A 25,583-nucleotide genomic window follows, 5' to 3' on the forward strand; every position below is an offset into this window, starting at 1 on the left:
CAGGGAAGAAGATGTGGTTCAGTACTCCCTTAAAGGTTAACAAGGGTGAAAATTCTCTGTTTGGTCCTAATCCAATGTACTGCAAGTGTGTTCTCTGGCTCAGTGTAGTTAAAGCAAAGACGTATATGATACGAATGTATGGAAGTGGGCTCTATACTTCCATTCAAATGGGGTCAGACAAATTAAGCACCTTTCACACTACGCTTTTGGAGCAGCAAATACTTAGCCATATACGTTGGATGCCTGGGTCATAAGTGAACTATGGACTACTCTCTCTATGCTGTGTTTGTGTGTTGGTATTTTTCCTCTTTAAAAACAGGGCATAAATAAAAATGCCAAGTTATAATAGAAGATAGAAGATACTGTATTCAAAGACCATATCAATGCAAATCTTGACTTGCATTTCTACTTACAACTCAATGTCTTTCCCAAAACCATAATAAAAGTGGTTTTATTATGGCATCCCCCTGAAAGCAGTTGAGAGGGTTGTCTAGTTACCACATTTAATCTGTAAGATCTTTGCTAAATTCACATATCTGCAACATTTTCTCATATGTCCTATGATGGGTGAAACCAAGGTAAGCTCCAGTCATGCCTTGTAGTACCATGGCAAGACTCATCTTTTTAAAGACTGGTCCAGAAGGGGCGAGCCAGTAGCGCCATGTCTTCTGTTTCCCTGTCCAGGAAGCGGTCCTGTAAGTAAATAAAGTGAGAAAGTTAGCAGTCTGTTACTTGACAATGTCAATAACACCATGTAGTAAATGTAAAGTGGCTGATAAAGTGACAGTTAAGAAAATGGTTAAAAGAAGTGACAGCTCCTACCCCTATGCCCTCTAAAAAAATGGAGTGCACACTAGAATATTAGGTAGGAGAATGTTTTTAGCAAGTGGGAAGTAGTACTTGCTTCAATATTAGATGCACAGATTGATTTCATCATTTCCTTTAACAGTTGTCACGTTTAGAAAGTATATTTGTAGTGTGCTTTACAAATAAGTCCTCAGAAATATTTTTCTCAGGTAGGGTAGACAATGACAGTGAGACAAGATGGTCTGGAGTCACTAGAATAGAGTTAAAATTGGCATGCGAGCCTCAGTCTTCCCTGCCTGGCTCAGCTCATTGAGCAATGCCTCTTATATTTAGCCTTCATCTCTCTCAGGGTCGTTTCATACCTTTCGGCTAGGGGCAGACGTTCATAAAGCTTGAGCCTGAATTGATTCAATCCTTGCAGGCTAATCTAACCTGCAGAGAATGAACTGATTTGTAAGTGACTAGACATTCACTTTTGATTCAGGAAATGGAGGCTCATGCGTGCAGTGGCTCAAGCTAGAAGCAAAGGGCCTCTAGGGTGAGTCCTCCCTTCCCTTCCACAATGCTGAGCTGAGGGGGGGGGGGGGGGGGGGGGCATGGCCAGGCCATGGCAGGACACTATAATTAGGGAGGGGTTTAAATCCATACCCTGACCTGTACAGTCCCCAGCTGGGGTTTGCCTGGAGGGAGAAGCAACCCTCGCAGCTACCATTCTGAAATTGGACACACTTCTGCCCCCAGCAGCAGCTAGCATGGGGATAGCATGACCATGACCAGCTGCTGGCTGGAGTCTATGCTGCTGGGTTCCGTGCTGTGGGAGAAGGGGGGGGAAAGGGCAGCGGGGAACCAGGTAGATGCTACTGTCCCTTGGCTGCTGTCTCCACCTCCTTTGCAGCTAGCCAGAACTCCAGCTAGGGAGGAGTGTAATGGGGCCTGCCCTGGTCTCTGGAGCACACAACCCAGCCTGGCTGAAAAGCATGCTGGAGGGCTGTGATTTATCTTAAACCAGCGAGGAGTCTGGAACAGATATTGTACAAACTGGTTTGACCCGAATCAGTTAAGTGTGATACTACATTCAACCAGGTTTATCTTAACCAGTTTCAGCCGTTTTGAAACTGGTTTATGTACACTGAACTTATGTTCTGTTACGGGTTTAAACCAGTTCCTGATCACTTAAACCGGTTTATTTGCAACTTCTGTCACAAGAAAAACTCATTCCACCACAGGGGCTTATAAACCCTTGCTCTGGAATCACGCTATCTTAAATCCTTTTGGCTATTAAGAAGTCCAAAAGAGCCAATCATGCATTACTTGAAACCCTCTAGAGCAGTGGTTCTCAAACTTTTTCGACTCAAGGCACCCCTTGGCAAATGTCAGCTGTGAGCTTTCACTTGTGTTTTGACTACAGAAGAAAAACCAGAGCAATTCTTTGGTTGGAAAAACCTTAAAGTCCACAGCAGGTGAGAATGTTTTTGACACACTGGATTCCTATTTGAAATCTCTCGGTTAAGTTTGTGAATCACGATGAGAGAGGAAGTTAGCTGCGTTAGTCTGAAGACAAGCAGAATGCGGGGCAGGTTGGCACCTTAATGAGTGAATTTTAAAGGTGGCACCCTGGACTGTTTTGTGAATTGTGTGTAGGTGGTTGTACACCTAACAGTGCTGATGTTAGGTGACACCCTTAAAAGGATCTGTTTGAGAATCACTGCTCTAGATTAACATGTTCTGAAAGCTGATATCAGTTTCACTTATTTTAAATTCCTAAGACTTACCTTGCTGCAATGCTTTTATTTAAAGAGACAGCCAATGCAATGGGGTACATAGCACCTAGAACAGACCCGATTAATCCTCCTCTGACTACAGCATCGGATGAGCAATTTAGATCGCCTGGATGACAAAGACATTTCCATGTCAAGATGACATATGACTAAATAAGGGCTGGGCAAAATACAGCCCATAGGCTGGATCTGGCCTGCCAGGCACTTTCATCCAGCCCGCGGCACTCCCCCAGAGAACTGTATCCTGCTGAGCCCTTCTGCCTGAGAAGATGGGAGCAAGGAGCCCATGCATTGCCACCAACACACACTATTGTACTTGGCTGCCACACTCATGGGAGGAATGGCCCGGCCTGACCAGCAGCAGCTGCTGGGCAGGGCTTCTGCTGTGCATGATGCATCCACCACATGGGAACTTGCACAGCTTCCCTGGTACCCAGCTCGCTCCAGGGAGAAGGTAGGGAAGTGGGGGGGCTGGGGTGGAGCTTCTGTTGCAGCTGGACAGAAACATGGAGCAGTGCAAAGCCCATGCTCAGAAGGATGGCAAGAGCATGGAGGGGGTAGGGACCAGCAGCAGGCAGGGATGATCCTGCCAGGCACAGGTACTGGTGCTTGGCAGCGTGGAGCTCCAGCCACTGCCAGGTGCTGGGGAAGGAGTGCAGCCTGTCTGGTCTGCCTTTATTGCAGGGGCTCTGCGTGGTGTGCCTGCAGCTTGCACACTCGCACCAGAGGAAGCCCCATGCTGGAGCCAGCTGCCTTTCCTGCCCCTGCTATGCAGGTCCCTGGGCTCCTTGGGAGTGAAGGGAGCCCCAACCCCCGCTTCCCCACAGAGTCCAGCACGGGGCTTCCCTTGTAAGCGCAGGAGCTGCAGGCATGCCGTGTACAACCCCTATGATAGAAGTGGGCCAGGTAGGTTGTGCTTCTCCCTCCCATGAACAGTGCTGGCTGGAACTGCAGCCCGCTGGGTACCAGCACCTCTGCCAGGCATGAGCACCCCCATTTGCTGCTGCTGTCAACAGCAGGGGCTGCATTCCATGGAGGGAGTGTGTGTGCAGGGTCTCCCCACCCTCCCCCCACAACTCCTACCAACATGGACACACATCCGAAGAGACTCTATGCCCACCACACAGCCACACCCCCTTCACAGCCCTCCGCACCCCACCATATACACCTCCCACACCCAACCATACACACACACACAATATACAAGAGTAAGACTTCATTTCTGAGAAAGTATGCAATCCCATCCATGTATAGTACACAAACACAAATCATGACAAATATGTTTTGGAATAAAATTAAAATGTGTTATAGTCTGTTTCACTTTTAGTGTATGATTTGGTTTTTTACTCATTCTAAGATGGACCCCCTTCCCAAAACAAGTATTTCTGGGGGGCAAGGGGAGGGACTTCTAGTGGCAAAGCTCAGGGGTTAGAGGATGGGATTTCCTGTCCCAATATGGTAACCCGGGGTGGGGCAACTTGGGGGGTGGGGCTAGTCATGGCCCTTGACAGCTCACCAAGACTTGTTAAGTGACCCTCCAGCCAAAATAATTGCCTGCCCCTGGTCTAATTTATATTCTAACATAAATTAAAGGGGCAGGCTCAATGAAGGGCAACCATTAGCATCATTTCAGCTGAGTATTAAATAACCTAAAAAAGGAGGTTACCTCTTCTGTTGAGATGCTCTGCCATTCAGCTACCTACATGGTTTAACAAAAAGTCACTTAATTTGGATTGCTGTATCACTGCACTCTTCATGACCTTAACATACTGAAATGCAGCCAAGTATCAATTTTAAATAGCCTGATACCAGGGTATTTTCAGATTAATCCATTTACAAGCTCTAAGTCAGAAAAATCTTGTCCTATGAATAGTGAGACAAAACCCTAGGCTGTTGGGGTGCTCTCAGAGATGCACCCTCATCACAGTTCCTGTGATAATCTCCCAGGATCAACCTCCTCCCAGTTACAGACAGCTCCTTCCACTTGGGACCTCCATTTCCCCTCTCCTCACAGGAAGCCTCCTCTCTAGCCACCCCAGAAGGGTCACAGCCTCCCCTGCCCCCAACTTTCAGAGTAGCCAGGGAATCCTTCAGAGCATTTCTGTTTGTGCATGCCTGACAGACCCTCTTCCATTCAGCTTAAAGAATAAGCTGCTCGCTTCAGGCCTTGCTCTAGCACCTCCACCCTGCTCCTCATACAATGCAAGGTTTTTAACACTTCAGGAGTTCACGGTTTTACCAAGAGCATGAACTTTTCGGCAGCAAACTCACTGACAACTGTATGTAATTTGATGTAGGAAACATCACAACAATGCCCATGATAAGGCTGAGCAACAAGCTTACCTGCCAGTAAAGGCTGGGTAAAAAGCCAGTTGTAACCTACGGTTGCTGAGATTAATGGGAAGAAAGTCATTGACAATGCAGATGTTATGCTAGCCTGTGGGATATTTAGGAGGCGCCTGAATGAGTTGTTTGCTGCTAAGCCATATAAGGTTGCATTTAGTCCAAGGAATGCTGAGGCATATTTCATATATTTCCTGTGGAAAAGAGAAAAGATTATTTGTAGAGCTGTGCACTGGAGATGAATGTTGGCTTCTTAGTCCTATTACTACAATGAACCATTCAAGGAACAGGAGCTAGATAATTTCACAAGAGGACAGAATCTCATGATTCAGAAACTACCATGACAATGGTAAGACTCACGACTGAACAACAGTTTGTATGCATGTCAGAGTAGAGTATATGGACACACACAAGTAGTTGCAGGTAGATGGATGTGGCCCATTTGCAGACCAAGAACGAATTTTTGAGGAGTAAGAATCTAAGCTGGTACTGGAACAAATAGGTCCTGAAACAGTCATCTGTATTAACTAAAGAAAAGGTGTCCCAACAATTACCTTCTAAAGAAAGGGATGCAGGGAGGAAAAAAGAAGGTACACATAATATCATGCTAATCCCTAGTCCAGGTGCAAAGACCTCATACCTAAAGCTTTCTCAAAGCTTAGACTGGAATTTAATTACCCCTGACTAAACTGCAAAAGCTAACCGAGTTTGGCGATACAGGGTTTGTATATTTTGAGTCAAGCTTTCATACCCATGTTAAAAGTTACATCCAACTTGTTTAACCATGGCCAATGCCTTCAGTCTTTATGTAGAACTCTACTGAAAAGTGAGGTGGCATAATAAAAAAGAATGAGATAAAGATACAAATAATTGATATTGCAACATGTACCAGGGTCTGTCTGAACAGATAAAATACAGTCCTTGCCTCAGAACTGACACTCTAAATAGCAGAGACACACAGACGAAATATCGAAGGTCACATCTTGATTTCTACTCTAAAACCAGATACAGGTAACTAGGCTTGGGGACAGTCCCATTCAATTCACTGGGGTTATGAAGGGCAATGAGGCATCATTTATGAAATCTGTGTTTGCAAGGTGAAGGGATTTATTAGGTCCCGCCCCACCTTCCATCCTACCCAAAATTAGCCCTTTGCCCCTTGTTCCAACCTGTTTTGATACTGCTGATCCAAGAGGCAGAAGTTTAGTAAACAAAAACAAGAGAAGACTGATTAAAGAAGGTTGTCAGAGATTATGATAATAGGCAAGTATTAACAGGTGTTACCAAGAATGACATCTGAACTGAAGCAACAGGGTAACTGCTTAAGTTCCACATCCTTACCTTCAATCCTTTCTCTTGTTTCTCTACTTCCTATGTTACAACACTAAATTGAATGTAGAACTGCCCTAGCCACTGAGCTATCCAATCAGTCTCTCTCAGAGCTCTTCTGCTCTGTGTCAACAGGTGATTTTGAGCAAAAGTGCTGTGGCACCTTGAGGTGCCTTGAGCAACGTTAGCACTGTTGCATAAGCAAACGTGCTTCATAAGATAAACCTAGAGATTTCAAATAGGCTTTCATAGTGTTAAAACATGTTGTCCTGTCGTGGTCCTTCTGAGCTTTATGCAACAGAAGAACTGCTCTGTGTTTTTGTTGCCAAAAAACAAGGGAAAACTAAGAGCTGGTATTTTCTGAGAGGTACCTTAAGAAAGTTGAGAACCACTGGTATAAACGTTCATATGAGAGAGAGAGATACGCACGGACAGACTCTCAGTGGTTAGGGCACTTCCCTGGTATGTGGCAGTCCTGGGTTATATTGCTGTGGGTACGGGCAAGTCTCTCAACAGAAAACTGCATCCACAAATGCATTCTCACACAACGTTTGAGCAAGCAGGCATTTTTGAAAAGAGGAAAAAGTTTCTGTCCAACTCCTGACCATCTTCAATTCCCAGCTTTTGATCTATGCTGCCTGCCTAACGTTATGGATTCAGGCATAGTACAATAGCTTGGGTGGGAACAAATTTGAGAGGACACAAGGATCAGAATGAGAGGTTCCCACAGCTACTGGTGCTTTCTGTTGTTCTGATCCTGGTCACCAAGGTGTCTCGTGCCTCAAACAGGCATTGACTTCTAGCGGGGAACATTTTTGAGCTTCTCTCTATATGACACTAAGAGCTGCATGCCCACAGCCCCACCAGGGCTCCTGGTCTGGGGAAGAGGTGGGGGAGCATTGCCCCTCTGCTCCCGTCTTCCAAACCAGTCCAGGATGGGAAGAGGGAGCAGCAGTACGAAGCGCCCACCCCTGGGCAATCCCTGATGCTCCTCTCCCCTCTGGGACCGAATTGAGTGGGGCACATGCAAGCAAAATTTTATTGCAAGGAAGATCTAGGCATGTGTCCTGAATGGCCCTCTATAGCACACAAGGCCTATTAAATTTAGTGAGGCTCCAGAGGCACAAGGTTATGCTATCCCAGGTTGGTTTGCAACATGGGAGCTTTCATTTTCCCTATGAGAGAACAGAAAGATTCTATTTTAGTACAGTAACACAATCAAGAAATGGAAGTAAACATGTCTATTTTATTTGCTTGATTAGCAATATATCATATTTACTTGATTCTAAGATAAGTTCTCCCCACCCCACTTTTATGAGGCCCTTCTGAGCCAGTCAGTGGTATGGTGGTCTGAGGTTAGATACCTCAAGAGTCCAGAATGAGTCAAGTCAAACAAAGTGAGATCAACCTAGTTAGGTTCAGAATCTTATAAAGTTGCTGAGTTTCACTGAGGCAGATAAAAGGAGCTGTAGAGGGAGAAGTATTACACTCTTTAGAAAGGTTTCTGCTCTGGGGTTTAAGTAAGTGATCTGAAGGGAGAAAAAGCTAGGCAGAGACTGCAATGACTTTGGTTGAACTAGAAGTCTGTGAAATAAAACTAAAGAGGCACCCTGTCCCTTACAACTATCAGTATTTAGCTTCCTGTGAGGTTTTTCTCCAGATGCATAAACTCTGGTCATGTCAGGGCAACCCAGAATAAGGTTCATGTCTCTGCCTGCTCCTGTCCTGTCCAAGATCCATCAAAACCAGAGTATAATATGCTTAAACAAGTTATGTTAGACTGCCCAAAACTCTGAGGAATAACAAATTATGAAGAGATTGTCTTGTTACAGGTTCCTTTGTTGATCCATTTAAACTGCAACTTCTTTTTATAATTGACTGGTGTTGAGCACCTAGGTGCTCAACAACAGGTAGGAATATGTGGGCTCTACTGTGGTTTGGCCACCACCCTGTGCCAATGGATCACAACCTCCTTCCTAATCCATTGATAATGTTAAACCAAGTAGGGCTTGTGTACCCTTGTGCTACTAAGTGAGTGTGCTGGACCAGGTAAAGCCCTGGTTTTCGCCATACTCTTCCCTCCTTCCACCAGCATGTATAAGCTCCATGTTGCTACCTACATTGCTACCTAGTTTAGTTGACACAAGGCCACAATTCCCTCCTGTTAATATAAAGAGACTTCTTGTTTAGAAAAGTAAAAAAAAAACCTAACCCTAGTCCGTTAATAAATGTCTGTCCAATCCATATACTTGTAAATACATGAAAGGTTTTCAAATACAAAAGTAAGACAAGAAATCACAAAAAAGGCTTAAAAAGTACTTTGTTGGCAAAATGAGATGGGCGTATCACTTACTGATCTTCTTCTGGAAGCTGTTCAAACAACTCTTGCAGAACTTTTTTTTTATTTGTTAAATTTTGTGTTGGAGAATTTAGTTTCGGGGACTCTGTTGGTGTCATTGTGAGGCTCTGCATCACAAAATAAAAAAAGTTTTAGTTAAGTAACACTGCCCCGACATAATCCCAGCTAACTTTTGCATGAACAGATAAACGTAGCAAAGAAATACTTAGCACCTCAAACATTAAGAAGTGCCACTGAGATCTTCAGGGCCTGATCCAAAAAGTCTGTGGAATTTATAGCTACACAAGCCCTGATAAACTACCTTTCTTGGTAGGGAAAAAATCAGTCTAGGAAGGGAGGCCAAGAGAATACAAATGCACTGAGATGCCTGGTCTCTTTTCTTTCCTTCTAGTTGACAACTTGACTTTTATTTTTACTCTGAACAGAGATGCATGTTCAGAAGCGGTGAGATAGGCTCAGGTAGTTCAAGGGTTTTAGTCAAACCCGCTGAAAAATGATCTAACCACCAAATAGTAATAAAACCAGCAGATAAAGGAGGAGCCATAGTTATCCTAAACCGTGAGGATTACATAAAGGAAGCCAAGAGACAGCTCTCTGACACCACTTACTACAAAGAACTACAAGAAGATCCTACTCCCCTTTTCACCAAAAAAACTCAACAATACCATCAAATCATTTCCATCAAGACTACAAGAAAAACTACAGACCTTGATCCCCCCCCCGCTGCCTAACCCAGGGACTTTTTACATGCTCCCTAAAATCCACAAACAAGGGAACCCTGGCAGACCTATAATATCCAACCATGGGACCCTAACTGAGGAAATATCAAGTTTCATTGAATCAATCCTAAAACCGCTTGTCACCCACAGAGCAAGTTTTGTCCAAGACACTACAGACTTTCTACGGAAACTTAAAAACACAGACCACCTTCCCAGCAACACACTCCTAGCCACCATGGACATTACCAGCCTATATACCAACATCCCACACCAGGATGGCATCTAAGTCTGCCTTACATATCTACAGGAACATGATTACAACTCAGAATACAGACCCAAAGATATTACTGACCTTATAAACTTCATCCTCACACACAACAATTTCACTTTTAATAATCAACACTTCCTCCAGACGATGGGAACAGCTATGGGCACTAAAATGGCCCCACAGTATGCCAACCTTTTTATGAGCCACCTGGAAGAAGACTTCCTCAAGAACTGCACCATCAAACCCTTGCTATACTTAAGATACATCGATGACATCTTCATCATTTGGACTGAGAACCTACAATCTCTGACTGTTGAATTTCTGATGGAACTCAGTCACCATCCCTTCATCCGATTTTCTTTAGAATACTCCAGCACCAACATCCCCTTTTTAGACACAATGATCAGTATCCAGAAGGGTAAAATACAGACCACAGTATACAAGAAACCCACAGACCAACATACATATCTGCACAGAACAAGCAATCACCCTAAACACAACAAAAAAGCTGTGATATACAGCCAAGCCCTCAGATACCACCGCATTTGTACTGAAGAGAACACCCGGGATTGCCACCTCCCCAATCTTAAAAAGGCTTTCACCCAGCAAGGACACTCCTCCAGAGAGGTAGATCGCACGTTTGAAAGAGCCACCTGGATACCATGTGAAGAACTGCTGCAGTACAGAAGAAACGCCCCCCACAAATCGCACACCGCTGGTTATGACCAATCACCCCTCCCTTGCAATTGTTTGAGGATTTTCCATACAGGTTCAACCCATACTAGAAAGAGACCCTATTCTTAAAAAGATCTTCCCAGAGTCACCCATCCTAGCCTTTAAACAAGCACCAAACCTCACCAACCTCATCACCAGAAGCAAACTTCCTCAAGCCCAGAACACACCAAAAGGATCCAGACCGTGCCAGGACAAGAAATGCAAAATCTGCCAACACATCTCCACCACCCCCACTATTACTACACCCCACAACAGAGCCATCAGCATCCCAGAATCTTACAGCTGCACCTCCAGAAATGTAGTATACCTCATCCAATGCACCAAATGCCCTGATGAAAAATATGTAGGAGACCAAACAACAACTGCGCACCAGAATGAATGCATACTGTAAATCTATAAAAGACAGAAACACCCAATTACTGGTGGGGGCACACTTCTCACAGGAGGGCCACTCTCTCTCCAATCTCTCAGTCCTGATCCTCAAGGGAAACTTACACAACACTTCCCAGAGACGAGCCTATGAGCTCCATTTCATCAACCTGCTGGATACCAGAGATCAGGGACTAAACATAGACGTTGGATTTTTGATACGTTATAATCTGCCTGGCAACTGACTCCCCAGCCCAGCCCCTGGCTTGTTTACTTTTCACCCCATCCAGGAAGAGCACGCACCAACTGTTGCAGCTTCCTGAGCCTGACGAAGGGTTTTTGAACCCGAAAGCTTGCTTAATAACTTTTCTCCAACTAGTTGGGTTGGTCTAATAAAAGATATCAAATTCACCCAAGGAATCTTGTCTGCCTATATCCTTAGACCGCACGTGTAAACCTAAGATGGGAAGATCCTGGCTTACTGAAGTCTCGGGCAGACAGGCACGTCCCAGGGGCTCCTCGCAGGCGGTTCGCGTTGAAAACACGGTCAGCGAACAGGATCTAAACCGCACGTGTAAACCTAAGACAGAAAAACCAACAACCCAAGTTCGGAGGTCTGGAAAGATTTCAGTCCCGCGGCGCGAACCCGAAGTGCCCGGGCCGGCGTTACCACCTGCGCCCTCGAGCTGCTGCACAACCGCCCCCCACGGCCCTCTCCAAACACCACGAGCTGTCATTTCTACCCTACTGCAATGAAGGGCATTTGGGGCGGGCGGGGGGCGGGCAAAAATGGAGCCGGGCTCGTGAAGGAGCCTCCTGCGGCCCGAGTCCGCGTCGCTCCCGCACAAGGGCAGCCGCGGACAGCGGGGCGGGGAGGCAGGACCAAGCACGGGGCCAGACCGCTGCACCCACCGGCGCCTCCCGGGGCCCCTCCAGCCGGCAGCCCCCGCGGGGCCCGGGCAGCGCGGATGGGACGCACCTCGTTCCGTTACCTGCCCGACGCCCGCACTAGGCCGCGCCCCTCCTCCCCCGCGGCCGCCATTGCCCCGCGCCGCACACCTCCCATTGGACGCCCAACACGCCGGCCGCGGATTGGTCGCGGGCCGCGTTGCTAGGGGCGGAGCAGGGCGCCTCCATGGAGACGGCGCTGAGCGCCTCCCTGCCCCTAGTCGGGATCCTGACAGCGCCGAGGGGCGGGGGCGGCCTCGCCCGCCCGCCCGCCCGCAGCGCCGCCCCGGCTCGGCCCGGCCCGGCCCCTTATGGCCCCCGCCCGCGCCGCCAGAGCCGGGGAGCGGCCCCTCCCGGCCCGCTCGGCCCCCCCGAGGCGGGACGGAGCCGGAGACGGGCTGACGGAGCGGGGCTGTTCCCGGCCCCGGCCCGAGAGCGCGTCCAACTAGTGCTGGGGGCTCACGTGTGGACGGTGCCGGGCGAAGCGCTCCACGGGCCGCGCGCAGCACCTGCCTCCCGTGCGGAGCCAGCATGCCGGTCCGGAGGAAAGGTGGGCTCCGGGGCACCTGCCGCCTGCGCGCACCTGCCGGGGGGGCGGTGTCCGCACTCCCCCTCCCCCTCCCCCCCGGGCCACGGGGACCAGTTTGAGTAGCATCTTTCAAGAAGAAGGCGGGGAAAGATTCTGAGAGGATGTGTTAAGGAAAAGGGGATTTTAAGAGGATGTTATAAGAAAAAGGGGAAAAAATGTAATAGGATATTTTAAGAAAAAGAGAAAAAAGTTAAGTGGATGTTTTAAGAAAAGGGGAGATTTTAAGAGGTTGTTTTAAGAAAAGTGGGGAAAAAGATTTAGAGAGGATGTTTTAAAAAAAGGGAGATTTTGAGAGGATGTTTTAAGGAAAAGAAAATGGGAGATTTTGAGAGGATGTTTTCAGGAAAAACGAGAAAAAGATTTTAATCGGATGTTTTAAGAACAAGGGAGATTGTAAGAGGATGTTTCAAGAAAAAATGGGAGATCTTATCTTTTAAGAAAAAGTGCAAAAAGATATTTTTAATCGGATGTTTTAAGAAAAAGGGAGATTCTAAGAGGGTACCAAAAGAAAAAAAAAGGATTTTAAGAGGATATTGTAAGAAAAAGGAACAAAAGACATCGAGCTTCAGTCAGAGTTGGCACCCCTGGCTTCCAAATGAACGTGTCCCGTTTGGCACAAGGGCAAGATTGAGCAGGTCTAATTTAAGTTGAGGTTTCATCTAAAAAAAGAAGGAAAAAAAAAAAAAAAAGAAGAAAGCTTTCATAAAAGCTAACAGCAGAATCAAGCCATAGTGGTTTCACCATTAATTGTGTGCGTGCGTGTGCGTGTGCGTGTGTGTGTGTGTGTGTGTGTAGCCGTGTAGGACCAGGGGGGTTTATGTACAACTTTGGTAGAAATTGCATTTTTCATTGATCACGTTAGAAACAGGGTGTGCATCCCTTTGATTGCTGGAAAAAACAAGTTTATGCTTCACATTCTTTCCTGCCTTGTTGCAAACACAAAATAATAGTTATTGTTCCTAGTTATTATTCCTAGTTTTGGTTTGAAAATGTGCTGATAGAACAAAATATAGCAAGTAACTAACTGTTCTTAGACACATCATCTCGCTATAGCTTCAGGCTCTTGACCTGGTGCCGTCAAAATGTGGGACAGAGAATTCAAGTCAGTATTACTAAAACATGAACGTGGCTAAATTTAGTACAACTTCAAATTAATTTCTGTTAATTAAATATCTTCTACTGTGCTCGTCACAGGATTCTGATTTTCTGATATAAATGAGTGCAAAAGCTGGCGTTGTTCGAAAGACTTTTACACAATCCTACTTAATTTTTTTTGGTTTGGTCGTAAATGTGCAGAGCACAGAGTAAAACTAATTTGAAACCTGTACAATGGTTTATTAAGCAAAATAATAGCTGGCAGTTACTTATGTGGCAACTGCGATGGAGGAATATAATCCCTTGATGATGTCCCTTTAATTCTTAGTGTTGTGCTGTAAAAACATCCTGCTCCACTCTGGATGTGGTGTACTGTTCTTGTGCACAACTGTTGAGTTAAGGGTGCATCTGTCTGTAAATTTGAGCTGTAGCTCTGAATTAGATTATTTTTATGTGGGCATTTTTCTGAATTGAATATTTATTTAGCTGTGTAGCTCAACCTCCTGATACAAACTTGATGCAGGATTTACGGGACAAAATTGCATGGCTTATATTATGCAGGGAGTGAAACAAATGGTTCCTTTTGGTCTTATCTAGGATTTTTCTTGTTTAAAGAGAACATACCTCAAACTTAACATTGTTTTTAATGCATTTAATTTCTGTTACACAATTGTAGGCACATATGTTTGGACAGTTTTTAAATATGCTTTCCATAAACCAAAATGGCTCCCTTGAAACAAGTGGGCTGTCATATCAATTAAAATGTTAGATTTGCCAATATGAATATACTTACCTTTAAGTATTTAATGTTATTATTAAAATATGATTGCACATGTGTAGTAGAAGATTTTAAAATTTCAGTGAATCAGCTGCCTTATTTATTATGTATTGGAACTACTTAAAATTTATAGTGCCTTTCGTGCATTTGCACTTAGTAAATGTGATTAAAGGGATGTTTTCAACTTGAAAATCATTCTTCCATTGGAAAATGTTGTGTCTACTATTGTTGCAGGTAATCCTTAAATATCCTATAACAAAGGGAGATTAGAAGGATTTTTTTACTTCTGTGTTTCGGTTTGTTTGCTTTAATCCTATGACAGCACAATTCATATTGCAAGTTACACTGTTTTCTTGATGGCCTCTTTTACTTTTCTGGCCTTATGCACTGGGGAGTTCATATTCACATGTTGTCTTCTCCAGCATGTGGTTTGGGGAAACCTTTTTGTACAGTGTCCCCTTTGCTCTGCCAGAGTGTGTATTCTGGCCACGGCAGAACCTCAGCAAAGCCAGAAGTGAGTGTTAGCAAGCAGGTATGTGCAGAGAAAAAAGGGAGCAAGTTATCCTGTTATACCTGGTGTGTTGATCTTCTGCCTGATCAAATTAATCATCAAAAAATAAGAGTAGCAGCAGAAAAATCTCTGTAAATGATGATAAAAAAGTTCTGACATTCAACATTCTGTAACAGCCTTGTTACAACAAAATTTTTAAATTAGTCACTTTTTGTTGTATGTTCCTGTTCTTCAAAAGGGACATATATTTGAGGTTTTATATTAGGAGGAGTCCTCCTCTTCCCCTATTACCTTTTAATGTCACACAAGTTCCTGTCTGATATTTATATTTATCCCTACTTGCAGTAAAGGAAGACAATTAATGTTTTGTAACTGGGGCAAGGGGCAATTTGGACAATGTGAAGAGATTCGTCTGTTTGCAGCCAGTGAAAACAATTATAAATTAATAAATTCTGAATAAGAAAGCCTCATGTTATAGGTTCAGAATAAGACTGGTGGTAGCATAATTCATATTAGTTCATATGTAAATGGGTCTGATGTACCCTTTTGCTTCTTGGGCTACTTTCTTTGGAGCATGGGGTGTTATATTTGTGCTGTGATTAGGGATGACTTCAGTCTCTAGGGTTTATAGTCCCTCACCTTTTTACTAGTTTTAGATCTCTTACAAAATAAAATAAAAATCCTACTAGGCACTCTTGGTACTAATCATATTTGTTATCTATTGGTCATAAACCTTCCTATAGATTTAATGCATTACACAGCCTCAAGAAGTGAACAAACATTTCTTTTTTTGTTTTATGTGCCTGAGGCTGGAGAGGGGGGGAAGGTAGATAGCTGCTGTGGTTGTGGGTTGGGGCAGCAGATGCGTGCCTTCTGCCATCTCATCCTCAATTCCAAGATGAGGGGCTCTCCCCCATGTTAAATGAGGGGAGGGGGAAACACCTCATCTTAATTTGAGTCAATACGGTAGCTCACTTTTTCATGCATCTTTTAGGTTCCCACGAGTTTATAGTAGCATGTGGGCCATGAGCTACCTGTTGCTTCCCGGATGCTGATTTATTTGTATGCCCATCAAACTCAGTTAGGAAATTAAAATGTAAAAATATTAAAACAATTTAGTTATACCTCTCTGTAAGGTCACAGCTCTGGAAATAGCCCACAGTACCATGGAGTTAGTCCATAAAGATTCTTGTACATCCTGTTTTCCATGGAATGCATGGCATCTTTTATTTTTTTTCTCAAAGCCAAGTCTTTTAAACAAATCAACAAATGAGACTTAATCTAGCCATATGTGAACCAGTACTGTGTAGTAGCAGAATATTATGATAGAGGATGAATTTTATGGTTATAATGCAGGGCTACTTGTGTTTTGCATGTCATCAGTGGAAAACAAGGGGAACTAGAACTACTTCTAAACCTTAGATAAACATTTTTAAACCTGGTGTCTTAATAGTTGGGGTCTAATAATCTATAACATGGTTATGAATGCCAGCTCTTATGGAATTCACGAGGAGCTACATGTAAGAACATACAAATTCCTACACAAGGTCAGTCCAAAGGGCCATCTTGCTCAGGACCTTGTCTGCAACTGTGGCAAGTAGCTCCACAAGACAGCATAAGAAACAGGATATGCGTAGGGCAATAACCTTCCAACTACCAGGAGTCACAGGGTTTAGGTTCCATCCCTTGTGTTTAATAGCATCGGATAGACCTGTCCTTAAAATTGTTTGGTCCCTTTGTAAACCTGATTATTGGCTTGATCTTCATAATGCGCTATGGCAGTGAGCTCCAGAAGTTTATAGGATCATAGGAAAGTAGGGCTGGAAGGGACCTAACGAATCCTCTAGTTCAGGTGCCTGCTTAAGGCAGGATCGTCCCTGACTTAACTAGACAAAGTGTCTGTCCAATCTGTGCTTGAAAGTTTCTGAGGATGGGAGATCCCACAGTTTTTCTAGGTAGCCTGTTCCAGTGCTTGTGTCAAGAATGGCCCCCCATTCCCCCAAACCCAACAAAAAAACAAACCCCCCCCCCAAACAAAACCCCTTCCTTTTGTTTGTTTTAACCCTGCTGCCTGACCATTTCACTGGATGGGCACATAGATCTTTTGTGTGCTCCACACCTTTGAAAGTCAGGCTACTTTGATATGTAAATATGGTGTTGGATGACTAGCTTTTGGTACTACTGAGGTTAAAAAATACTGGCATTTTTAATTGTGTGAATGCTCTGTGTAGCCTAGTAAGTGAGAGAATCTAGTAAATGTAGAAAGATAGGGTTTTGTGCTTCTGTTTCATTTGTTACAAAATGCTGATGCCACATTGTTAACTTCTGCAGTTTTGCTGTCCTTTCAGTTGCTGATACGTTGGAGAATGTCTTTTTGCCAAATATGCAGCCGCAAACCCCATTTTTCACTTTAGGTTATATTGAATCCAACTGTGAATTCCTGCGGTGAAACAGACTGGGAGCAATGCAGAGCCACTGGTTAGGATGTGAGCTTGTGACTGCAAAAAGAACAATTTTAGTTTTATGTGGGTTAAGGAAGTGTGCGGGAGCAATTCTTTATCTTAACCTTTTAAGACTCTCACCAGAAAACAGAAGCTTAAAGTTGGGGTTGCTGGCATGAATCTCTAATCTTTTCCAATCCTATAGGCTTCTCAGCATGAGAAACCGTTACTGCAATCAGTGAGAGATTTTTACATTTAAAAAAATGGCAGGAGCAAACATAACTAAGCAACATTCGTTTTTTCACGTTCCTGAAGCGTAGACCTTAAGAGCAACGCCAAAAGTCATGAGAGTTGGCAACACTGAAATTTAGGGTTTGGAGTATTTTGTGAGAAGGAAGGCTTTTGATGTCAGCATGATTGTCTGAGCTGCTGCTACTGCTGACTTTGCTGTTAGAGTGAAGTTCCTCCTAAGCGCATTTGTTAGTGGAGCTCCATGGAATCCAGGAAAAGTGGAAGCCAGACCATTTTAGACTTCATAGGTAATAAGCACTACCTTTTTGCACCCAGCAGTGAATTGGCGTGAGGGACACAGGGCTGAGAATAGGCGCTAAGTGCTCTTTTTACTCCATTTGGTTTATCCAAAAGTTACACAGTCTCCTTTTGCATTAACTGAAGGTACAACATGGCCACCGTATTTTATCCTCTGTACTGTGCATTGCACTAATCTTATCTTGCAGAAACAAAGTCATGACTTTAACAGCAGATTGCACCCAAAAAAATCACGGTGGACCTTCAGATTCAACTGGACATGTATAAAATATACTACATACTTCCTATTCTCATCTGGAACCCAGCATTTTATGCCTTAAGTTGGAGTGCTATGGACTTATTTCAAAGATCCTTGTTAGAGGGAAAACTCTCAAATGAATCTGAAAAAATGTGAAAACGTATTATTTTGGGATTAAATAAAGGTCATTTCAGTTCGCTCATTTTATTTATTTTTATTTCTTCACAAGGCCATTGGTCATCAGTATTGCATAACCTAATTTCACACCACTGGTTTTGACAAAAATAATGCTCACAGGTGTCAATTTAGAAATGTCCTATCTCAGATATTCTCTGTCTTTGCATAAGCTTTGGAATGCTGGCCACCCTGTAGCCCCCAGTCTTTACCATTTTTATCCTAATTTTAATGTATTATTCTTTTTAAAGATAAATTAACAAGGTGCTTCTTCAATAATTCATGTATCACTTGTGGTATTCACTGTGGTAATTATCATCCATCAGCATCCACTTTCCTCTCTGTGGTTTACAAGGTTTAACTTGTAAGCTTTTAAAGAGCAGGGTTCCTTAGTGTTTTATTTGACTGTTAAGTTGTGATTTCCAACCTAAATCTGCTTTCTATCAGTTTGTGGCCGTTGTTCCTGCTAATTCCAAGGGGTGCCCTGGTAAACAGAACATGTCCAATTTCTTGTTGTCCAACCCCGCCACCCGATGAATTTGTAAATGGTCACAAGATCCCCTCTCAGCCTTCTCTTGTGGAGGCTGGAGAGAGCCAGGTCCCTCAGTGTCTCCTCATAGGGCTTGTCCTGTAAGGCTCTAACCATACAAATGGCTCTCCTCTGGACCCTCTCAAGGTTATCCACATCCCTCTTGAAGTGTAGCGCCCAGAACTGGACTCGGTACTCCAACTGTGGCCTGACCAATGCTGCATAGAGGCGAAGGGGCGTAAGTTGTAGCCATGTTGGACTATGGCAGGGGTGGGCAAAATGCGGCCCGTCAGGCTGGATGTGGCCTGCCAGGCTGTTCTATCCGGTGTGCGGGGCCCCTAAAAATTTAGAAACTTCATATATATCTGGCCCTGGCTGCCTGTCATGCAGCCCTCGATGGCTTGCTGAAACTCAGTAAGCGACCCTCTGCCTGAAATAATTGCCTGCCCCTGTTCTTTGGGTGAATCTGATATCTTTTATTAGAACAACTTAAATAGTTGGAAAATTTTTTTTAGCAAGCTTTCAGGTTTAGAAACCCTTCATCAGGCTGAGGAAGTCTCTGCATTTGGTGTGTGCTCTTTCTTCATGGAATGAATAGTATAGAAACCAGAGGCTGGGCTGGTATGCATGCAAGACAGGCAGTCAGTGAAGATGTAAATTGAGGAGTAAGTGGATGAAAGACAGGCTGAGTCAGGGAAAGAGAAAAGGGAAACGAAAGTAGCAGTTAAATAGTGGACAGGTACCCTGGGAGTCAGATGTCAGGCAGGATATAATGTGTCATAAATCCAATGTCTATATTTAGTCCATGATTTTTTTGTATCCAGGAGATTGATGAAGTGAAGTTTGTAAGCTCATCTCTGAGAAGTGTTTGTAAATTCCCTTTGAGGATTAGAATTGAGAGATTGGAGAGAGAGTGGTTTTCTTGTGAAAAATGTGCCCCCACCAGTAATTGAGTATTCTTGTCTTTGATAGATTTCCAGCGTGCATTCATTCTGGTGCGCAGTTGTTGTTTGGTCTCCTACGTATTTTCCATCAAGGCATTTGGTGCGTTGGATGAGATGTATTACATTTCTGGAGGTGCATCATGGAGGGGAAATATCACCTCCCTGGACCTGTTTGTGATGCACCTGCTAACGCATGAAAGAGTGCGGTTAGCTTTACTGATTACTTCATCACATTGATGGCTCCTATTCATCTTGGAGTCAGCTATCTTTAAATCCGAGTAGCTGATGGGCTGGCTTCCCTTTTGTGCCTGCCTATGTTCCACTTGGCAGTGGATGACACTAAGATGTGGGGGGATGTGGGCACGCTAGAAGGGAGGAATAGGCTGCAATTGGATCTAGACAGGTTACAGGGGTGGGCAGATGAGAACAGAATGGGTGATTCCTGATCCATGTTCCTGATCCATGTTCAGGAATACAGAAGCAAAAAACTCCATTGAAGCGCTCAGCCTTATCTGCCGCTATCTGTCAGTGATTGCCCTAGTTTGTCCTGTTGGGGTCCTATGCTACCCTGTGCCTCCTTTTTTCTCGTTACACACACACACACACACACACACACACACACACACATATAACTGAAGAAGGACTTTTTGTTGTCTTTAATTTATGTTGCCTGCCTAAGTTCCATTTCTGCTTTGGCTTTTCTCACTGCTCCCTTCAAGTGCAGGCCAAGTAGGTAGACTCTGCCTTGGTAGCTACCCCATGCTTCCACAGCCTATATGCCTCTTTTTTTTTTTTTTGCCCCTAGGCTTTCCTGGATTTCTCTGTTCAGCCAAGGGTGTTTCTTGGCCCCTTTGCCCTGTTTCCTGCGCAATGGGATTATCTCGTTCTGTGCCTGTAGGATTATTCCCTTCAGGAATGCCCACCCTTCCTGGCCTCCCATCTCACCAGTGCTCCTGTTCTTCAGTGCCTTACTTATTGATCTCCTGACCACACTGAAGTTAGCCTTTCTGAAGTCTAGCACTTCTGCCGTACCAGTTATCTTTCCCACCCTACGCCAGATGATGAATTCAATGAGGTGATGGTCACTGTCCATCGGCCTGTATGGTGGTGGCTGTGTCAGTGGCTTCTTCCATTGTACTCTCCTCCAGTGCTGCCAGGGCCTTGTATCTGTAAGCCAGGCCCCCAGGGCTCTGTAGTCGCTCATGATACATTTCTCACTACTCCTGGCTGTATCATTTGTGCCCACATGGATGAGGACCATGGGATAGTAGTTGGAGGGCTGGATGAGGTGGGGAATCCTTGCAGTGATGTCCTGGATCTGGGCTCCAGGCAGGCAGCATACCTCCTGCGCTGTGGGATCCAAGCGACAAGTGGGTCCCTCCATTCTTCTTAGGAGGGAGTTGCCCACCACGATGACTCGGTGTCTCTTCTGTCGGCTGTCCAGATGACCATCAGCCTGTATGGTGGTGGCTGTGTCTGGCTTCTTCCACTGTACTCTCCTCCAGTGCTGCTAGGGCCTTGTATCTGTTCCCCAGTTGCACTGGGGAAGCTGTCTCAGCAGCATAATATTTGGCTTTGGAGGTGACCATTTTCCGTTCCTCTGCATTGGGTCCCTCCTGTGTTGTCTCTTCATGAGATCACTGATGCTGCAGAGAATGGAAGTACCCAGGAAGCTCATCCTCTGCAGCCCTGATCCCCCGCAGCCTGCCTGGAGTTCCCTCACCTGCCCCTCCAGGGCCTCAAGCTGGGCACATGTGGGACAGGTGAGGGGACTCCTTCCTTCCTGCCCCACCTCCAGGCCTCAGGGGCCCTGCCAGGCAACCCCTGCAGACAGGGCACCAGGGTGCTGCTGACCGTCCCAGAGGCTCCATCTGAGTGGACACCTCAGAAGAGCCCTGGGTGGGAGGCATCGCCGGGGCAGGGTCCCTGGCTGCATGCCGAGTCCTTAATGGCATAGTGAGACACCTCTACTTCCATACACACAAAGTCTTCATCCACGGCCTCTGACACCTAGGGTCTCGGGCCCCTCCTGTGCACCCTCCTGTGCAAACTCCAGCATGCCCCTGAAGAGCGCGCCTCCTTGCCCGGCCTGTTTGTGCGGGTCCTGCCCAGCTTGGCTATATGGGGATGGGAGGGTGGAAAAACCCCTTCCGGATCACTCGCCCCTCCCCCTCACTCTTTGCTGAGAAAATGGCCAAGGCATGCTTTGAACTGAAACACGTGGGAGTGCTTTAGTTCAAAAGCACAGTGCTGCCGTTTTCTGCCATGTATTTCGCTGCTTACACAACTGCAGGTGGTGCGGCGCAGTTTTGCCTCAACTCGTTTGCAAAGCAGACTCAATTAATTGAGTCTATTCAGAAGCAGCAGATCTTCAGTGCATTCCTGGACAGAGAAGTAGGTGTCTAAATTCTCCTATTTTTCAGCGTGGGGATGCTGATACAAGTGACACTAGAGGCTGCCGGAGCACAGTAGTTATTATGCTCCAGCTAACTTGGTTGTGCTGTAAGTACAGTGCATCAGAGCAGCCTTTCTGCACACCTATAGGTGCTTTTTAAATTTCTGACTTTATAACACCAAATAGGGTAGACATTAATTACATGTGTAACCTCCAAATGTTTGAGAGGTACCAGGGAGAAGGATCATAAGTACTCCCAAGATCTGCCCACTCTATTGTGTCTGAGATATGAACAGCCTTTGGATGCAGAGTAAGGATGCTGGAAGTAGGATGCCAGCACAGCTAACTACGGGCCCCAAATTGCCTGTATGTGGCTGCCTAGATGCCCAGAAAAGACAGGAGCCATGGGAAAGGAGTTGTCTCTAGGGAGTTGTCTTCTAGCCAAAGAAGTTGCCAGGAACCTCTTCTCTTGTCCTGATGAGAAGGAAGGAAAACAGAGAGAGAACCCAGGGCACATTAATTAAAGTGAGCCTGAAAGGATGGAAAAATAAGTGGACATTTTACTTGTAGATTTCACAGTGCTTTAGAAGGGAGCTCTGCATATGTGAAGCAATCAGATTAGATAGATAGATAGACTCCACCTCAAGTACATTTTCAAGGGTTGATGGTAACTGGGAACTGGATGTGATGGTGCCATGGGGAAGCAGGAACATTTGGAAGATTTGTACGTGACAGCCATTATTCTCTTTGATAGCTATTGGAGTACGCATTTCAGGTGTTTCGTGTGTTTCCATACTGCTGTCTCAGGACTAGTGTGGGGCAGTCGCTTTGGTCTCAGATTGCATTGTAAGTCCAAAGGGGCTTATTACAAGGTGCAGAGACTCTTGCATTTTTATGCACAGCTAGGCACAATTTCGTCCGTATGTCATTGTCATGCAGCATGACAAATCTATTTATAAAATTAATATTACTGTGGTTGCAGAGAAAAGTGAAAAACATGACGCGAGTGTACCCCAAAGGTTCAAAACCCAAGGAGCAAATATAGTGAAAGCCAAATTTTATTATTATTTTTAATGTAACGATTTTTGAACCAATCGAGACAATTTTATGCATTCCTATTTTTTTGGAGCTTGATGTATGATTTTTAAAACCCCAGGATTGGTAATCTGCAGATCTGTCCAGATGTGTTTCATAGTTTGTAGGGTTGGAAGGGACCTTGACAGATCATCAAGTCTGACCCCCTGCCATGGCAGGAAAGAAAACTGGGGTCAAATGACCCCAGCAAGGTCTTCATCTAGCCTCCTCTTAAAGACCCCCGGGGTAGGAGCCAGCACCACTTCTCTTGGAAGTTGGTTCCAGCTCCTAGCCACCCTGACTGTGAAGTGGCGCCTCCTGATGTCTAGTCTGAATCTACCCTCTCCCAGCTTGTGACCGTTATTTCTAGTCACTCCTGATAGTGCTCAGGGGAATAGGGACTCTCCCAATGCCTGGTGTTCCCCTCTGACTAGTTTGTAACAGGCCACTAGATCCCTCCTCAGCCTTCTCTTGTGGAGGCTGAACAGGTTCAGGTCCCTTACCCTCTCCTCGTAGGGCCTGGCCTGCTGCCCCCTAATCATGCGGCCCTCCTCTGGACCCTCTTAATGCTGTCCACATCCCTCCTGAAGTGCGGTGCCCAGAACTGGATGCAGCACTCCAACTGTGGCCTGACCAGTGCCTCATAGAGGGGGAGGATCACCACCTTGGACCTGCTTGAGATGCATCTGTGGATGCATGACGATGTGGTTGGCCTTCCTGACTGCATCCCCACACTGTTGGCCCATGTTGATCTTGGAGTCATCATTGATGCCAAAATGCTTTTCTGCCTCTGCACTGAAGAGAAGGGAGTTCCCCAACCTGTAGGTATGCTGCTGGTTCTTCCTCCCCAGGTGCAGCACCTTGTACTTGTCAGTGTTGAAACCCATTCTGTTCTCATCTGCCCACCCCTGTAACCTGTCTAGATCCAATTGCAGCCTATTCCTCCCTTCTAGCGTGCCCACATCCCCCCACATCTTAGTGTCATCAGCAAATTTGAATAGGGTGCTTTTTACCCCCTCATCCAAGTCACTGATGGAGATGTTGAACAGTGTGGGTCCAAGGACCGAGCCTTGGGGGACCCTACTGCCCACATCCCTCCAGGTCGAAAATGACCTATCCACCACCACTCTCTGGGTGTGGCCCTCCAGCCAGTTAGTGATCCATAGTTATTATATGGGAATACACGGTTTGAGCATCAAACTAAATGCTAAAGCATTTGTCGTACTCATTTGAAATAAACTCATTTGAACTATGTCTAGATAGTACATTTACGGGGTCTGTCAATGGTGCCCTCAAACATATTGAGAGGTGACTTCTCTAACCAGAATGGGTTTAGTCACATCTGTGTAATGGTGAGTGTGGGCTGATTTGAGTGACTGTGCCAACTATCCTGCCCAAGATGGATGCACCTGCAGTGCTTTTAATTCAAGGCTAGCATGTGTGGAACTACATAGCACACTGGGGAGTGCTGCTTCCAGGAATGCTAAGTTTGTGGTCTAGATATGCTCTTTACATTTTTTTTTTTCTCCTCTCAAACTCATTTTTTACCATTATTCATGTCATTTTTACTAAAAGTAGCTTGTGGCCTCTGTCCCATTGAGATTGAGGGAGATAGATGCTCTTTTCAAAAAGGCCACCTGGCTTTGGATAAATTATGACCTCAGTCTCATTGGAAACAATGAGGTGTTTCAGCCATTTAGGAAGAAAGCGTTGTATGTGGAATTGTGCAGAGGAAATTCAGCTGCTACTGAAGATTTCAGCTATGAAGAATAATAGGGAAAAATAAGCATTAATCCTAAACTAGTCTTCAGACATAGTCTATGTTAAAGATTTAAATGAGTTTTAACTCTAAAGGAAGTTAGAAGCATCTGTATTTTTCCATTATGAAGATCATGCAGAATAAAGTCTTGATGCTTGATGGTGAATGTCTTAAAGGACCCTTTCTGCAAATTAATTTTAACCTACAAACTAACTAATCAAAATGTAAGTTCTACTCAAAATTCATCTGGTGCCACCAGTGAATGAATCCCTGTTGAAAACTCAACATTAACTGTGAAACCGTGAAGGACAGTTTCACTTATGTTCTGACTTATGGGCACAACTGCTTCAGCCTTTCCTTAAAACTAGTCAACAGAAGCAGAATGTTCCTTTCTAAATTTGTGTGAGCATGTTATTCCCTTCCTGCATAGAGAAGCATAACAGGTTAGACCTTTCAAGGAAAGATTCTTCTGTAATCCTGCAGAACTGTTATATTTCAACTGGGTAGAGGCTAGGAAAGCTAAGAGATGCATCCAGAGAAGAATGTGTAAGGTTGGAGGTCTGACAAGTTACTGGTCTAATACCCTGAATCTTCAGTCATTTGCAGGTATCCTTTTTCGTAAGCTCATGGAGCTCTTCCAGGTCATTCTGCGTGCAACTTACTCCAGTGTCTTCATCCTGTTGGTGCTAGGGATGCCTAGTGTCTCGGCCGGGCTGAACCGACTCGAGGTGATTCAGAATTTACCCGTTCGTCAGGGTGGGCTGGTGAATAGAGAGGCTGACAAGGCTTAATGGTTGCAAAAAACTTTACTTACGTCGCGGGTGGCTGCGACGGAAACGGTTCGGTCGTCTG

The 25,583-nt window shown here is 45.0% G+C and overlaps 2 protein-coding genes across 5 annotated transcripts in view; one reads left to right on the forward strand and one right to left on the reverse strand.

Moving 5' to 3' along the window:
- Positions 1-340: 340 nt before the first annotated feature.
- Positions 341-12,188, reverse strand: LOC102564269 (transmembrane protein 126A). The gene is made up of 6 exons (XM_059722058.1): positions 12,119-12,188; positions 11,190-11,287; positions 8,611-8,723; positions 4,929-5,122; positions 2,580-2,694; positions 341-693 (listed from the first exon to the last, which is right to left on the reverse strand). The coding sequence occupies exons 1-6, from the start codon at positions 12,186-12,188 to the stop codon at positions 504-506; spliced, it is 780 nt and encodes a 259-aa protein (XP_059578041.1). The 3' UTR covers positions 341-503.
- Positions 12,120-25,583, forward strand: part of DLG2 (discs large MAGUK scaffold protein 2) — a 1,595,452-nt gene continuing 1,581,988 nt past the window's right edge. For all 4 annotated transcript variants that reach the window (XM_059722034.1, XM_059721995.1, XM_059721996.1 and 1 more), the window contains exon 1: positions 12,120-12,205. In XM_059722034.1, the coding sequence (XP_059578017.1) occupies positions 12,187-12,205 (19 nt within the window). In that variant the 5' untranslated portion in view covers positions 12,120-12,186. The remainder of the gene's footprint in view (positions 12,206-25,583) is intronic.

The sequence above is a fragment of the Alligator mississippiensis genome, chromosome 1 (genome assembly GCF_030867095.1).
Source record: "Alligator mississippiensis isolate rAllMis1 chromosome 1, rAllMis1, whole genome shotgun sequence".
In the NCBI taxonomy this organism is placed as follows: domain Eukaryota; kingdom Metazoa; phylum Chordata; order Crocodylia; family Alligatoridae; genus Alligator; species Alligator mississippiensis.